Raw genomic sequence first — 18554 nt, forward strand, 5'->3', positions numbered from 1 at the left:
GGAATACTGAAGTGTTAGTTCTGCAAAAATCCTTAAGAGTCACATTTATAGTTGCCAAATAGATACACAGTGACTTAGGTTTCTAAAAGAGCCACAGTGACCTCCCGTGGCCGTGTAAGAAATCCCTGTGTGTAACCTTTTATTCTCAGTTTGAACATGACAATCCTCACAAACGCTAATAAACTTACAAGGTACAACAGTGGTTCATGTCTCGTCCACCTGTCCCAAGAAACTACAATATTTCTAACTGAAATGAGTATAAAGGAACACAGCCTTCACAGAAACCTGCTCCTGGCCACAGAAACAAAACCATGTCTCCTCTCTGAGTTATCAAGAATCTGTTTAGAGAACTGTTGTCTGCAGGTCAATGAGAGGTGATGGTCAACAGACATTCAACACACGTTCAGTATTAGGCTCCCAAATACACAGCTTCAGCTTTTCACAGAACGAAGGAAGGAAATTTAAATTGATGCTGTCTGACTCAAAGTCCAAACCAGAACACAGATGAAGCTGTATGAGACATTTAAATGTGTGTCAAGTTCATTGGTAGACAAAACCCCAAAACATTTTAAAAAGAAACCAAGTGTAAAAAAAGAATCCAAAAGTCAATTAGCTGTTGCTTTCCATTGCTCTGAAGGAATGTAACCAACAGGAACAAAACATTGCCTTCTATGTCATGAACAGAAGAACAACGTGAGAACAACATAAAAATCACAGTAGTGACTATCTCTCATCTGTAGTACATTAATCAACACTTACATCCTTCTACTGCTTATAAATCCTCTCTGTTATATCCAACTTTCTTTCCATCAAGTGACTCTTCTGCGTTTGGTGCCAGCCACGTGAAATACACCTTCACTGGATCAATATTCCAATGCTTGTGAAATGATACTGGGATTTGGTGAGAAAGGTAGCCTTTTGGGTAGTCCATTGGCCTTGCCTAAAATGGAAGAATAAACCAAAATGACAAGTACTGAGTGAGGAGGAATAATTTTAGAACAAAAGTATCACTGTTCAGTGGCCTCTGTATCATAACAAAGAAATGTGGCACTGACAAAATACATGAGATGATAACAAAGGGCGTTTTTATATCACTCTGCTAAATGAACTGATAGGCATTAGTTTAGCTCATCAACTCACACTGCAGTCATCATGCTAAGAAGCACACAGATATTCAATATGCCCTGTTTCTCAGGATTAAATGGCCACCATTTATGAAAGCAAGTGATAAACAGTGTAGTTTGTATTGCCTCTTTTCAAATATACAGCTTTGGTTCAATAATGACACAATGATTTTAAGTAATATTCTCTTGCCCCTCCTCTAAACGAGAGTTGCCAGCACTGCCACTGTGATTGTCAGATCCTAATAATGCCAGAAGCAGCTGAAATACACGAAGTTTTATGATGGAGAAACATTACTGAAGGTGGGAAATATTGTGGTGCTGGAAAATTGCATTGCACTTCTTCGTCAGGTTATATCAAAAGAGACAGAATTAACACCACAGCTACATGATGCAGCTGACTTCCTAATGCACCAAGCGCGTTTCATTTCCTCTGACAGTTTAATGGCCTTTAAGTGCATCATCATATAAAAAAGCCACACCTGCAGTGGTCCCTGGTAAAATAACTACATATTGCCATTGTAAATAGAGTTTCTGTAAAGAGAAATGTATGAAAGGCACACTTTTTTTTCCTAGATATAAAACACGGCAAGAAAATCGAGCAATTTGGATTCTGAACCAGTGATATGATGCTTAAGCTACTAACTGATTTAATACTGCACCCTTCACCTACTTACAGTGGTAGAAATGAATCCTACATGCTGCATTCTTCATGCAGTTCTGTATACAAAACAGCCATAACCCTGGGCAACAACATTTGATATTAAGAAATCTGAATATGTGGTAGTATTTTTCTTTTAAATTTTGATACTTAGACCACCAAATGCATATTTTTAAAAATTCCCCTGGAGAAATCAAGAGGGAGCCTACCGCCCTCAACACTTCTGAAAAAAAACTTTAATGAATACTTAGATTTCAAAAACTTGAAGAATTTACTTTGGATAGAGACAGTTTTTAGATATCTGAGACCAAAGATTTTCACCATGTGAAAAAATCAATCAGCTTTATATTGAGCTACAGACAAAATTTTGCTGTTTTGATGATCCTAGAAGAATAAAATCTGCTCTAACAGCTAAAATTTTTATTACGTTGCTTGCTAAGAATCATACTGCTTTACAGGTGGTTGACCTTAAGATATAAATTCCCTGAATTTCTTCTTCCTTATGTTTTGTGGGTTCAGTTACTGTAATTTTTGCCTTTTTTTGGTGTTAGAATTTGTACTTGGTTTTCTACAAGAGCCAAATACACTGCGATTGCCCAGATTTTGTATTTTAAGACCACAACCCTGGGGCTACTCAACGTGAGAAGGTTCCTGTTCCCTTCAAGAGTCTCATCATGTCAAAAGCCTCTGGAACAGGTTACAGAATATGTCTCTACCTCAGGATGTAGCAAACAGGAAACCAGTGTGAGCAAGCAAACGCTGTCACATCACGGACACTCTAAGGATGAGGATATCTGTGCTTTTGTTTCATACTAGATAGTACAATTTTGGATTTATGTACTTCAGGGACCACTGTACATCACAGTATTTCAGTCAAGTCTTTAAAAAATAATTTTCTGGTTGACAGAAAATCCAATTTTAATTTTCTCATTTTTAAACTATTTGTTGCATAATAGTGCAATTCACAGAATAAGCACACTCAATTTTTCTACAGTAGTTTTCCCCTCCAGGTTAACTTTCACTCAAGGTATGTTAAATTAGAATTTTTTACAAGCAACAGTAAAGATGAATTACAATTCAAGTGTAATTTTCTATGTTGAAAAATCAAACTTCTAAGATTTCACTTTTAAAGTGATTCGGTATCAAATGCACAACCTTTAAGGATTTCAAGGAAGTGCTTTGTTCTGTTGTGTAAGGGCCCTTCCTACAAATCTGTAAAATGAGTTCTGTTCTTTCCAGCTCTCAATCAGGTGAGTTTTTTGTTTCTTTCTTTAAAAACAACCTTGGAAGCACAAAGTATTCAATAACTGTTAATTTTATAAGATGCGTTACTTGCTTTCTTTAATACTTACACTGAGAGGAATAAGCAATGATAAACAAAACAGGAAAGTAAACAGATCAATTATTTTTATATGGACAAGAAATTTAAATATTGAATAGTGCATTCTCAGCCTTCCCATTTCTCCAAATAGTAAATGTAATCAGAAGGAAAATCTTAATAGAGGAAAAACTGATAATTTAAATAGCAACTTCCCCCCCTGCACTGACAGCTGCTTTGAATTACATGTCAATTTACTAATTTTCAAATAGCCTATTAATCTCAGTTCGTATCCAGGTTTTCCCAGTTTTTAAACTAGATTAACACCTGAAAACCATGGAACACTACACTGATTGAAATGCTGATTAAAAAAAAAATGCACTATTTGGTAAAAATTGTAAGTGCTTCTTCTCTTTAATACAATGGGAGGAAGGTGTTTATTTGGTTTACAAGGCAGCAAATCTCTCTGGGACTCAATGAATTGTGTTTTCCACTGTGACACTTATACTTGCATTGTTAAATATTCTGGAAGACACAAACAAGATTCAAATCTGTTCCAACTCACTTCTCCCAAAATGGAGAACATACAAGGAAATTATGTTTTGTAACCTCTTTTTTCCCTTGTACTAGCATAAGGCAATTCGTCATATTTATACCATTCTTTAGAATCCCTCACAAAAGCAACAGTTTTAGGAATACTTTTACATCTTCACTAATGAGATATTTCTGAATAGCAAACACTGAATCAATAGCAAAATTGGAGATGTAGAGAAGATAAATTTACTGAAAAATTTTACAGTCAGTGCTCCATTACCTGAATAAAATAGTATTGTCGTCCAGGTTTTTTTGTTTTCTTAGCACACATATCACAAATATTTAAAGTATGTAGCTCCCAATTCTATTAGTTTTTCGAAGTTCCCACCTCTGACTGCATTTTTTATAAAATGTACTTACAGGATAACTGAAATATCTTATAAACTATTGAAGCACTGCAGTAATCCACACTTTGAGAATATTCTTACTTCCTTGATCAAACTTGTTCTGGAGAGAAATAAAGTACAGCAGCAGTCTCCTGGTTATAGTTATTACATGTTGATAGGGTCTGCAATATTTATGAATCCTGGTTTATGTGTATACTTAAAAGAATAAAATATATTTTAAATACCAGGAAAAATAACTCTCTGACCTGATGAAAGAGTGGACTATGTGTTATAGGGATTCCTAAGCCACTGAAACACATCCCCAGGACCATATCATCAGGCGCATCCATGCTGTAACACCGGCATTTACTAGCAAGTAGTTTCTGAACAGCTGTTCTGCTGAAAACCATCCTGAATGAAAAAGCAAATGAAACATATAAGACAATAACTACTAGAGAAGCCAAATGACTGTAAATAATAAATATTGCTAAACGATATGAAACTGCAGGACAAAATGTAGCCCTCTGGTGCAACATGTCTGAAGTTTCAGAATTGGAGAAGTCAGCACTGACAAGTAGTACAAGAGGCATTTTCTGAAAGATAATTGCTTCATATAATCAAAATTAATTGTACCAATTATGCCAATTGTTGCTATTCCAACAATTACTTGGCTAGCCACGATTTTTGCCACAGCTGACAATTCCTCCTTGCCCAGCACTTTAAAAGGATATTCTCTTCTATCTTACTCAAATGTATTCTCATTAGTTATCCTGTAGCAATTAAATGAAAAGAACTCCAAACCTGAACTGTCATTCCTTTAATCCCCTGTTATACCGAGTTCCCTCCATAAGGAAAAAAATGTTCCTTGAAGCCATTGCAAGGCTCTTCTGTTCATTCTGACTTTCTTGCTCATCTAATTACCAACCAAAGCCTGGAGCTGTTAGATCATTATCACTTAAATAAGCCTTAAATAGACCAGAAACATGATGATATCTTAAATTAAACAGCTGATGGAATATACTCTTACCTAGTGTTTCATAGTTGCCCTTTCTGAAGCCACCCAGTCTCACCAGAATACAGGCTACTCTAGATACTACAAGTTATACTAAGAAGATTCACACTCTGAAATTGCTACATGGCTTCTTGAGTTCATTCACTATGTGATAATCCTTTGACACTGGGACATGGCAAAACTTCTACAGGTTCTGAATGCTGAGGCAAAAAAACTGACCTGAGAATATTGCCAGATTGAAGTTGTAAAATATTCCATGATGATCACTGCAACTTTGAAAACTGCATATATCATAAGAATACATGCACAATAGGAAGCTGTATACAACTCCTTGAAGTTGAAACAACTTCAGTTATATCTCAGTACTCAGATCAAACAGGAAAGAAGGAAAAATAAGCTAGAGCCTTGGAAAAAAAAATACAACAAAAAATAGTTGGGACTTGTGACCAGACAGTGTTTCTACACAGAAGGTGTGATGTAAATTGCATATGTTTGGGGAAAATACTTGCTGGTTGATTATCTGGACTGTATCCCCTCAGTTATATAGAATTCTTCACTTAGAGCAAACCTTCTCAAAATTAGGGGATGGAGCAAGACAGATGATCTGTGCCTCTATCTGCTCAAACTCGAGAATGAAAATAATCCCAAACTTCCACATCTAGGTGACAGAATAGAAACTAAGAGACAAACCCTAAAACCATATAGAAGTATAAGACTGGCAACTCATAAACATACCACCACCAGTAAAAAGTTTATTTCTTAACTCAAGCATAAACCCCACTTAAGCAAGATCTTATGCAACTATGCATGTCCACACTACTTGCTTTAAACACACAAGATGGACGGATCAGAGTCTTAAAATGGTTCTTACTGCAATATGAGCCAACCTGAAAGTCCATATACACATTAATTGAAATGAAATTTTGCATACAATCATAGGAACTCTTGTGTTTCATGCAAGAGATCAACCCACAATGATCTCTTTCTATGAGAAACTATTTTCCAAGACATCGACATCAAACTCCTTGCTCAGCTACCTCTCCATAAATCATCACGTGAAGTTCAAAAACAAGAGGAGCATTGTGATAATCTGCTTACTACACTTCGAGTCACACTGTAAGAGGGTCTCTGAACATGCAGAATGAATTCTATTAGATGGAATAAGACTGCATGATGTACACCTGGAAAATGTGTGGTGCTGATAACTGATAATATGCACTCAGTGCACAGGACCAGCAGAGCCAGAACGACCATCATCCTCAGCACCAACTGCTTTGCTCTACAACCTGTTCCCAACAGGCTGCACAACTTCTAACTCATGAGGACACTGGGGTCTTTGAGCATCATTACATTTTAATCATACTAGGAAGTATCACTGCCTCTGTTGAAACTGATTTGTGTTGTAATTCAAAATATTTGCATTCAAAGCAGGGACTGCTGTAGATCTCAGTAGGAGTTTAAACAAATTACCCTCCTCCGCCAGTGATATAACTATATCCTCCTGTTCCCAAGCCGTAACCGTAACGCTCTCCAAGAAACACTGGTTCATTTGGGTCATAGCAGCTGAGTAATTTCCGGAGTCTGAAGATACTAGAATATGAAAATCCAGTAAAAAAATAAGCATGGAGACATTCGTCTTAAAACAGACATTGCTAGCCTAAATAGCATTCTAGCAAATAGCACAAAAATGATAACAGAAATTTAGCAGTTCTACCTAGAACAGAGATACAAACTCTAAACAGACATTTATGATCAGTTATTTACTATGATATATGACTACCGAATTTGGCCGAAAGATTAACTGATTAGCTTAAAATATTTTTCTGGAGAAGCAGGCAAAGCTGCTCAGGAAAACTCAGAGAAAACATAAAATTATTTTTTTCCAAACAATGGTAAGATCTTTGCAAATGATCTTCTCACCCCAGGAACTGAAAACAAAAAGGCAGATATAGTTATATGAATATTACAATTCTACAATTATGGCTTCTTCCAAATTCTTTTTCTGTCACACGATTTATTGTAAAGTATTGTCTTGAATCATTTATTCTCATGTTCGTGATCCTGCTGGTTGACCACTGGGCCCTATTTAACTCATACTGCAGTGCCAGTTTTCACGTTCATGGGATCTAATTCTTTAACAAAAGCAAGTCCCTGAACACTTCTGAGTGGCTCTGACAACTGACCCTACCTGGGGGCACCTTGCTTCAGGCACATTTATGTGAAGAATACATTTTAGAAAGTGTATTAGGAAATAACTAAACCCAATCAGCTCAGACACACCTACAGTGAAGAATCACAGTGCGTAATCATAGAATCATTTTGGTCACATTCAGACGATATGATTACACAATAACACCAATATGTATAGCTTCTATCAAGTTAGAAGATCACATTGTTTTTAGTATCAATCAAGGAACACTGATAGAAAGTGACAATTTTTTTCCTTAAAGGAATACGCAGCTACTTAACTAATAAAACAAATGTATGCCTTAAACATAGAAGAGATGAATATTGCTGAAACTGCTATTAATATGAACAGTGGTAATTCCTGAAGTATTGCAATGTATACCTTATCAATGTGTCATCATCCACTATGACTAACCAAGGGGTTCTGGGAGAGCTATGATTCAAAAACCTTTCCAAAATGGCAAAAGTTTTCCCACAGTGACCTAAACGAAGAGAAATAACAGAATATATACATTTATATAAAAGGAGATTTTGTAATAAGGAGAACATGATAGAAAAACGTTCTATAAAATACACCAAGATATTTTCATAGTATTTCATAATGTACCAGGCAGGTCCATTATTTTATATATAAACATATATATATATATATATATACACACACACATATATAAAAATATTTAAGTCTACATTAATCTACTGTACTGATCACCAGCAACTTAGGTCCCAATAACTTTGTCCAAGGAAAGGCCTTAACGTTTATCATAAGACTATAATGAAGCTGAGAGGTAAAACACCCTTTACTAGGAGTTGAGAAGTAAAATATCCTTGTTCAGAATGAGTATTAGAGCAAACTCAGCACAGTTTGCTTAGTTTAGAATACCAGTAGCAATGGAAGATCCCTTCCCCCTGGTGTGACCAGAACCACTGAGCACATAATTTATGGGTCATCCCCATATGCTCAGCAGCTCTGCTGCCTCCTGAAAACACTCACTATTTGCACATGTCCCACTGCACCCAGGCAAACCGAAATCCCTGCCTGTTTTCTCTCTGCATCTCACAGACCCTCTGGAGGACAAAAAAAAAGGGCAGCTGGAAATAATCCGGAGATCTGGACAACTGACCTAGTGAGCCAGATAGAGCTAACAGGCTTGGACACCTCTAATCCAGATGGCAATAACCTCTAGCAGAGACTAAAATCCTAAGAACGATAGATCAAATGAAAGAAAAAACCCTAAAGTTAATGAACTCATGGAAGCCATCATGTTCATACCCTTTTTTCTATTCAAACAAAAAGGATATTACTTTAAAACCACATTATTAGTCATAAAAAGGTCTTCTAATCTTAACATTTAGGTTTTGTGCTTAACTCAAGACATACTAGGCACCAACATGTACTATAATACTTCAAAAACCATATGATTAGTAGTTTATGCTCAGTAACCAGCTGGCACTGTCTGAGGTCTTCTGACAAATCAATGACTTCTGCTACTATTGATGATATTACTCAAGATGGTCAATAGCTGAAGTGTTACTACACCTACCCAAAGGAACAACACCAAGTTTTGTCTTTTGGAGTGTTTCAGTGTACCATGCTTTCATACTCATAGTATTTAGGTTTCTACTACAAAGAACTTTCTACATATGTGGGTGAACTGTTTTCTCCATCCATTTCCTATGTGGCAAAAGCACTTTTTTTACTTTAGGCAGCACAAATGTGCTATAGCAATAAAGAATTTCTAAATTATATGCTAAATATGAAATATACATATCGGCCCTAAGACATCCATCTCTAGACAGTTATTTGTACAAAACTGACAAGAGTCAGTAGCTCACCTCTGTCCGTATTAGGTATGCCTAAATCTATAGTAGGAATGGCGGTGTCTGCATAGTCACTGTAGTATTCAAAAAGGGCAGCTTCTTTTTCCCAAGTCTGCTTTACAACTGGTACTGCAAAACAATCATTGACATTGAAACGTAAGTAACTTGATTAAAATAAGTACCTGATCAAAGCATTTATGCACCTTGTTGACTGACATATTCCTTTGCATGGTAATGAAAATGCTGTTTCAAATAGAGTGCCATGGTTCTGAATGTTCATTCTTTTTTCTTTCCTACAATAGTTAGAGACAAAAGATTTTACGTTTTTATGAAAATCGGTCAGGGAAATTTTACTTACCTAGCAATATATTTTTTTTAGTTACTATAATTTCACTCATATTACACAGAAAATGTGATGTTTACATTTATGCTAACCAAGGTATGGTATTCGTTACGTTTACACTTGCTGTGGCAGACTTTATAGCACACATCAGCACGAACACTATCAGAGATCAATCATACTTCCAATACTGAAACTGTCATATTTTAAAACCAGCACATCCAACTGTACAGCATGTAAAATATTCTGAATCAGAAACAGACCAAATGCACCTTTTGAAATGTTACACTTGTGTTCTAGACAGCATATCTGACAGCAATGTCATGTTAATGCTCAAAAGCATCTGTCTGTGGAGACTCACTCCCTCAGAAGGACATTTATAAATATCACACAAGCAATTTTTATCCCATGGAGAGTCTTTTCAAACCAAGACTGCTTACTGCTTCTGTACAAGAGCAATCCTTTTCTCATTAGTTTTCCATTTGACATAAACATTTAACACTGACCATACAAAATTCTAAGAATGATGCTCTAAATGTTTAAATTATATCCAGAAGTGAGTAAATTATGGGTAACACACAAAAAAGTCAAACATCTGTAGGGTGTTCGGAAGAGAACGATCAGATTAAAATCAATGATCTCTTCCATTTTAAAAAAATAAATGGTCAGGACTTAGATGAGCTGGTGGAGAGCAGGATCTGCTGGTTGTGACTGCGTGGAGCTGGACTCCAGCAGGCTACTGATGGGTGAAAGCCTCATGAACGCATCTCTCAGGCTCCACCTGATGCCATCTGATGTATCACAGTATGTTTGGGATTGGAAGGGACCTCAAAAGATCATCCAGTCCAATCCCCCCACTGGAGTAGGAACACCCAGATGAGGTTACACAGGAACATGTCCAGGCAGGTTTTGAATGTCTCCAGAGAAGGAGACTCCACAACCCCCCTGGGCAGCCTGTTCCAGTGTTCTGTTACCCTCACTGAGAAGAATTTTTTTCTCAAATTTAAGTGGAACCTCTTGTGTTCCAGCTTGATCCCACTACCCCTTGTCCTATCATTGTTTGCCAACGAGAAGAGCCTGGCTCCATCCTCGTGGCACTCACCCTTTACATATTTATAAACATTAATAAGGTCACCCCTCAGTCTCCTCTTCTCCAAACTAAAGAGACCCAGCTCCCTCAGCCTTTCCTCCCTCAGCCTTTCCTCATAAGGGAGATGCTCCACTCCCTTAATCATCTTGGTTGCCCTACGTTGGACTCTCTCCAGCAGTTTCCTGTCCTTCTGGAACTGAGGGGCCCAGAACTGGACACAATATTCCAGATGGGGTCTCACCAGGGCAGAGTAGAGGGGAAGGAGAACCTCTCTCGATCTACTAACCACTCCCCTTCTAATACACCCCAGGTTGCCATTGGCCTTCCTGGCCACAAGGGCACAGTGCTGGCTCATGGTCATCCTGTTGTCCACCAGGACCCCCAGGTCCCTTTCCCCTACACTGCTCTCTAATATGTAATTTCCCAACCTATACTGGAACCTGGGGTTGTTCCTGCCCAGATGCAGGACTCTACACTTTCCCTTGTTAAATTTCATCAGGTTATTCCCCGCCCAACTCTCCAGCCTGTCCAGGTCTCGCTGGATGGCAGCACAGCCTTCTGGCGTGTCAGCCACTCCTCCCAGCTTAGTGTCATGTATGAAACAGTGAAGTTCATGCTCAGGTCTTTTGAATTTAGATTGCAGAAACACATTGCTCACAATAAGTAGGCTTCCTGCCTTCTCCAAAAGGTTCATTCACTCACACCGTATTCTGGATGTCACGGCATCCATGAACCAGAAAAAAAGCTGTATCCCATGGTATGTTTCTATGGCCCCCACACTCCATTCCAGCTGAAGCTCTGACTGAAGGGAAAGGCAAGCATTGTGCAAAAGACCTGGTGAGAACTCAACTGTATTGCTAGAGACCTGTCTCACTCCTCAGATTCAAGAAAGAACAATCCCATCTGTGATGAAGGCAAAGACTAAGCAGTTGACTAGGGGCATGGAGGGCCTAGAGAAGAAGATGACTAGCAGGGGCAAGACAAAGGCTGAGAGAGCTGCCATTGCTTTCAAGAAAGACATCAAGGATGAAGGCTACTGAAGTGCAAGGAAAAAGATGGTCAAACCCACAAAACAACTTAGAACTTCTCTCCAAGAGGATGACCTGACCATGAACAGGCTAGTAGCACATGTCATAGAATCATAGAATGATTTTGGCTGGAAGAGACCCTTAAGATTATCCAGTCTTGCCAGGGCTCCTTTGGGCCATTTTGGCTAGGGGCCTGCTGCTTCTGTTCCACGAAGGTGGCCCTCATGCCCCACATCTGAGGGGAAGAAGCTTTCTAGACTCCCAGGGTGGGCCCCAAGAGAGGCCCCTAGGGCTTGCTTCTTGTCCTCTGTAGCACTGAGCACAGGCCCTTGTCAGAGCTCCTCTGGGCCATCTTGGTGAGGTTCTTGTCTGCTGCTCTCGCACCTCCAAGACACTACTTGTGCAATGATGCTCTTAGGCTCTCTTGCCCATTGCAAATTTGGAGCGGGAGCCAGTTCTGCTCTTCCCTGGGCTCCATTTCCCCAGGGGTACCTGCCTGTGCCTGGAAGGGCTCCTGGCTGGCGGCAGTTTTCAGCTCTGCCTGCACAAATGTGCTTTCCATGCATCACTGACCAAGAAGCACAGAGGAGCAAGTTTTGGGAGACAAAAAGGATGTTTGCCACAGTGTGCCCTGGCAGCCAAGTGGGCCAACCGTGTCCTGGAGTTCCGCTTTTTTGTATAAAGGAGAAAAGTTCACTGAAGCAAGGACCTGAGTCTCATCTCAGCTAATTGGTTGAAAAAGGGGGCTATTAGCTAAAATGTCTTTCTCTGGTCCTTGCTTGTTTTGACTGAAGTGTCACCATCCAGACTGGTATTTATTGTGAACTGAATCCCACAATACTTAGTAATTTCTAACGACTCATATGTTCCAAAGAACAAATATTTGAAATTTCTGACTAGCTGTTCATGAATATATTTATCAATATGTATTAATACTTGTGATCACATGGAAGTTTTAATACTGCACTACAGAGATACTTACAAAGGGTCAGCTCTAAGCTCTTAATTATACTTTATTTGTGCTACTTCTAGAACCTTGACGCATGTTCACAGTCTTTAAATTTTCTTATGTAACCATATACAGTGTGTATAAGGAGAATTGTATCTGAAGTATATTCTGAAGTAAAATGTAACTGCTTTTGCACACTGAATTCCAAGCCTTAATGCTGAAGTAACATAGTTCTTTGGCATACAATAAAAAATGACTTACCAGGTAAAAGGAGCTCTCTGAAGCTGGCATCCATTAATCTTTCAAAATCTTGAGTAAGATTATCCTCTATTGCATAACACTGGAAGCTGTGAGGAAAGTTCAAGAATTTTCCTCAGTCTTCAACCCGTGTTTCTTGAAGGATGTTTACACGATCTTTTTGATACATTATGTTCTTTTCTGACTTTCAGGGTTTGGTAGGTTTTTTTGTTGTTTTAATTTTGATGTAAGAAAATTAACATGGATCCAGAAAGAACTCTTCAGTGAACTCCAATTACAGGACAGTCAATTTTGTTTTGTCAAAAGCTACTTCAGAGATAGCCTAAAGATTAGGTCATTAAAATACTAGAAATGTGCCTTCATTGAGTGCAGTAGCATTAAGGAAAAAAAAAATCCATAAATCTTATTGTGAAGAAAAAAAAAGTAACTGGCAAATAGTCTAAATTCAGAAGTGACAGAACCTACAGTTTTGGATGCATCAGCAAAGGGGACTTAGTTAAGAACAGAGTTTTTATCTTCATCCTGTCCCCTGACAAGTGTGACAACTTTGGTACAGCTACTAGCCATTACTTCATTTATTTTTCCAATAATAAATTGGCTTTAAATTAAGTTTATGAACAAATTAAGCCTAATGGTGACAATATTATGTATGTGGAGTATTCACGGGCATACAAAATTCAAGCAAACTCCTGGAAATAAATCCATTCCCTAATTTCCTTATAAACAAAATGTCTAGAACTAGGATGGACCAGTAGCTGGCACCAAGTAGGTAAAGTGTCTTCTGTTGAATCAGCCGATTTGGAACTTTTTCTTTCCAAGTTTACCTCAGCTGAGCCTCACTGTACCAGCTGAAGTTGAGTGTCTCCACCTTTATTTTCTGTGCCTCTGTGAAGGAACTTAGTACTCTCTGGACATAACTTGTTGGGCTGTGATAGTTTTTTTTGGTTGCTGATTTTACCATGGGTATCATGGTCATATTTTCATGGTGACTGTCATTACTTGTTTAACACTCCAGTTTCCAGATGAAACACGCTATAGTGTCAGACACTTGGGGGACTCTTGATGTGGGCCATGGCCTGGATAAAGTACTACAGATGACCAGGTTCCTATAAGAGACAAAATTTCCCATTCCAGCCACCTGTGCAAATCCAACTGCATAGGGTGACCACAGCCAGAAGCAATATGGCAGCATAAGGTGTTCGAAATTCTACTGGAGTGTAGGGCAGAAGAAAAGGACGGAGGTGGGGAGAGAGCCTTCAGCTTAATCAGCTTTCTAGATCAGCCACCAGACAGCTGCACCATTCTCACTGCTAGTACAAGGAATAGAACTGAACTGATTATCTCAGGGAAACTCACTGAAGGATATTTATAGCTGCTATGTTACTTAATATTGCAACAACTCCAATTTGCAATAATATAAGCTAACTTCATGCATAATTTAAATTTAGGTATTAAATTTAAAGATTTTTGCCAACCAGCCACTAATGATGAAACATCAAGCAACCACAACTTTTCATCTTCAACACTTCACAGCTTTCATGTTTCCCAGTGGATTTTGCAAACACTTAGTCCCAAACAGCTACAGAGACAGCATATATCAGCTCAGTTTTTAAATATTTATTTCATAAACTATATTGCATAGAATATAATACTACCTTGATTAACCAACAACTTACTTCGGTCTGCATGAAATTTCTGACATGTTTTTACAGCAACAAAGACATCTTCCTTTTTCACTGGCTCTCCCTATATGAACAGAACAAAAAAAATTATGAAATTGCAGGGTTTGCGTGTAACATGTTACAGTACATGTATGTCCATGCATACAACAAAACAGAAAATGCCTTTTCTTGTGTAGTATATCAAGTAGAATAATGTATGAGTAATACAGTAGAAAGTACGTTTTTGCCTCTTGGAAAAAAAGGTCACTGGAGGTTTAAAATTCCTAAAATAACACTAGTGAAATACTTTTTCCATTGATCTAGTACTCTAACGTGAACTACAACACATACCGTTAGGCAAGGAGAATGAGTAGTAGAACTGGAACTAAGAATGATTCATCTGAAAAATACTGTTTTTTCAAATTTCTTTGAAATTAATCACTATGAGAACATGTTGAACTGTATAATACTTGGATAAAGAAACTTAAATGCTGCACAGTATAAATCTTTGAATTTTCTCAATTTTAATAAAATCATTTAACATTTTCATTTGTTTTCCTTTTCGGCACCTAGAATTTTGCTCTCCTGGCCTCTAGCAACAGTTAGCTCATAATATCATAAATGTATTCTCCTAGACATGGAAGAGATGGGTTGTAATTTAATGCATGAAATACTGTATTACATTTTATTTTTAGCCTCAACACTTTTAAATTCCCATCTGTGAAAAAAGATTCTCTATACTACAGTATCTCAGAGAAATGTAAGGAGAAATACTTTATAGATCACAAGCTGCTCAAACACGGTAGTAAAAAGACTCATTAAAGCATATGAAATATTTGTTTGCCAGGAAATATCCTGTGCCACAGAAGGCTGCAAGTATATCCAAAACCAGATAAATGCCAGAACAACCTTTTTTTTAAACTTATACATTTTTTTTTTTCTTAAGGTTTGGGATTTTTGAAGTTAAGTATTATGTATTTTAGTAAGAGTTTTACATTTACTAAGCAAGTGGCATTTAAAATATGGTACTTACACAAAGTGGCAGAAAGTTACTGAATGTTGTTGCACAATGATCAACCTTATCTGAGTTCACATCATCTGTGCAGAACTCAGGCACTGGAGTTAGATGTGGTCCTTCCCCTTTCTGCCAAATATACAGGGCAATCTATCAAAATAGAAATCAGTAGTGAAACTGGATAAAGACGCTCAGGGCATACAAAGAAATCATATTACAGGACAACCTTAGCAGGAAAATTGAAGCTGTATACCTATACAATTAGTTTAATATATTTAATCATGTCAAAACAACCCATCTTTAGCTTTTATAAGAAGTGGTAGAGTAAATATTTCCACCTTCTTTTAAAGTAAACAAAAATCCTTATTGTATTGCTCTTTATAAATTATTTTGATAATTTGCAATAGCCTGTTTCATTCTATGTGGCAATTTTCAGCTTTTCAAAATAGACCCCATTCTCTTACAACAATTCAAAATGCTCCAAATCAGTAATGAAACCCTGAGAGTCTGTAAAGTACAATGAAGGACAATAGAATAGATATGCTGTGCTATCTTATAGTAGACGCTTGTCCATTGTAAATGCTATAACAAGAAGCCAGCCAAAATTTATAGAGAAAAAGGAAGAAGCAAATCAGTGATGTCTGAAGAAGAGAAAAAACCTTTTTGTATTTACATTCAATTAATAATAAAAATAATAATATTTCAATCTGTACTTCATGACACATCAAGAACACTTACATTTGTCCAACATTCCTACTGCAATACTTCTACACTGCCTATAACTTTGCCAGGCCAAGTGTTCAGGCAGGACAGTTCTACACTAGGTGCCTATCCCAGACCACTTAAAAGATTCACTTCATTTCCTATAAAACTGTTCAGAAACTTGTAAGGACAAAATAAAGTTCTTAAAAATCTAAAAGGCACAAAATAATATCTCAGTAAGAATGTGGATCCAGAGCTTCCCAGCTGCACTGCCATACGCTCCCGATTCTGAATGCTTTGTGTCCCCTGAGGACCGTCCGAACATGTGAAAGCATCTCTGGACACGAGCTGTTTGAGCTTATGCTCAAGATGTAGGAGATCTGGGTTCTAGGTTGTCTTCTGCCCAACTCAGAAGTTACAACTTCTGGTTTTCAAAAGCATGTCCACGCCAACAAACCACAGATACTCTGGCACATGGACTCTCTGTGCTACCTCATGAAACTGAGTTGCTGTGCAAAAAGTAAGATTCATGGAACCAATAAGACAGGGTAGGGAAGGGGAGACGGGCTGCACTGCATAGGGGGAACGGGACTGCTCCAAGGGAGGAAAACCAGGCCTAGCTTCTAGGTCCTGTGTACCTTGTTATTCACACAAATTCCCACTGAGTCTTGCATGGAAAACAAGCTAAATGCTTCACTGCAATATGGGACCAGACCCAGCACCCAGCAAAGGCAAAGAAAAGGAGTCTCCTTTTCACTGTTTTATGCCTGCTTAGGAAGTGTTAGCTTTAAACCCTGCCACAACCAGAACTCAGCTCCTCTTTTAGAAAATAATGCAATCATTGAGCTGTTATTAAGAGGACAAAATATTTCCTCCTCCCCAGCGTTCAGGAAGAACTGGGCACAAACCAAGAGCAGTAACTATGGTCTGGACAAGCCCAAATCACCAAATCAGTTACAGACTTCTAAGTTATAGATGATTAAATTCCTGCCCATCTCATTTAGGTCTCAACATCCTCAGGAAATCCCGACTACCTGCACACAGCCATTTCTGGAACTCAGAGGGAATAAAATATAAGTCCCAGTTTGTTACAGGCCATGGTATAACTGGGAGCAGGATTGAGAACACAATCATATTTCTGAAACTTAAGTTTCCAGATCTGAAAGATTTTTGATACGGTACAGTCACATACCAGAACACAATCAACTGATGACATTTTGGCAAATTGCTGATTGTAACTGCGCTGTCATAACAACACATGCACTCTTAGACCACTTCGACTGCAAAATAAAAACACTTAGTTTGATTGCACTGAAAAGAGTTTAAATTACTGTATTTTTCCTTGTAATTGAGCAGATGCAGATGACTGGGAGCTCTGGGCACATAGTCACCTACTAGTGCTCAGCTGGTAGTGGCTTGTTAAACCGCTGTAACTCAGCTGCAGGTTCTTTCCATACAATGAGTTTTGTAGTTTGCAAGTTCTAATTTCTCTTAGCCTCACCATTGTTAAGTGCTCTGTTTATTTGCTGCTTTTGCAATGCTTCTGGAAACACAGATCTTAGTATCACAGATGAGTTCAACAAGGTACTAAAGGCAAAGGTCACACTACAGGGAAGAAAATGCATGAGTAGCTCCATCCCAGCAGAACCACTCCAGTCCACTCAAGTGTTAGAAACCAGCACTGAATTAACCCTTTTCCCTCTAATGACAGCGTTTCTATGAAATATATTGATAGTGCCTCGAGTAGAGGAGTGTGGCAGTGACACATAACACAGACATGCTGGCGTTAAGGAACAGCCAATAAGCATACATACATCCACAAGGTTATCTTTGTGCCTTGTCATCACATTCACATTATGGGACATAAATTGTTCTTCACCCTGCCTTGTAGCTGGAAGATGACATAACAGCAAGGGATGCGATTTCTAAAGAGCTTCCAGTACATCTTAAGATTGTATTAGTTCAGAAGTCAGCTATTCAGAATTAACGCCTATCATATGAACCAATAAGGAGCCAATGCTCCTGTAGCGTAAAAAATCCTTAACAATTGTAACTTAATATGAATTATTTATGAAACTATGCTAATATCTCCCACTGAGTAATGAAGCTTCAATAGAAAGCCTTAGAATGGTGTGAAGCTATCCTATTTCAGAGGTGAGGTTAGAGTGCCTTTTTGAGTTACAGAACATGATGACAGATTGTTCCTAAAACAACAGAAATGTATTTACAATAAAAAGACAAAAAATAGTCTTAGTTTAAGTTCAAATCTAATGTCAGATATGCACTTCCAGTTTTCAATAAGCATCAGTGCAGTTACAAAAAGTCTGACCGTATTTGCAAGATAGGCCTTCCAGATGGAAGGTGATAGACATGGTAAGGATATAAGAAATAGGGACCTGGAAAGTAGTGAGGTGAAAAAAACCCGATACAGAGCATAATAAAATACAAAAAACTAGATGCACATGTCATTA

At 38.0% G+C, this 18554-nt stretch overlaps 1 protein-coding gene across 1 annotated transcript in view; it reads right to left on the reverse strand.

Moving 5' to 3' along the window:
• Positions 1-301: 301 nt before the first annotated feature.
• The window catches only part of B3GLCT (beta 3-glucosyltransferase), a 61677-nt gene continuing 43424 nt past the window's right edge, over positions 302-18554 (reverse strand). Inside the window, exons 9-16 of the mRNA XM_080363267.1 lie at positions 15400-15531; positions 14382-14451; positions 9056-9169; positions 7602-7701; positions 6503-6622; positions 4287-4431; positions 760-940; positions 302-510 (exon numbers count right to left, since the gene is read on the reverse strand). Coding sequence (XP_080219393.1) covers positions 773-940; positions 4287-4431; positions 6503-6622; positions 7602-7701; positions 9056-9169; positions 14382-14451; positions 15400-15531 — 849 coding nt within the window. The 3' untranslated portion in view covers positions 302-510; positions 760-772. The remainder of the gene's footprint in view (positions 511-759; positions 941-4286; positions 4432-6502; positions 6623-7601; positions 7702-9055; positions 9170-14381; positions 14452-15399; positions 15532-18554) is intronic.

This window comes from Nesoenas mayeri, assembly GCF_963082525.1.
Source record: "Nesoenas mayeri genome assembly, chromosome: 1".
NCBI lineage: Eukaryota > Metazoa > Chordata > Aves > Columbiformes > Columbidae > Nesoenas > Nesoenas mayeri.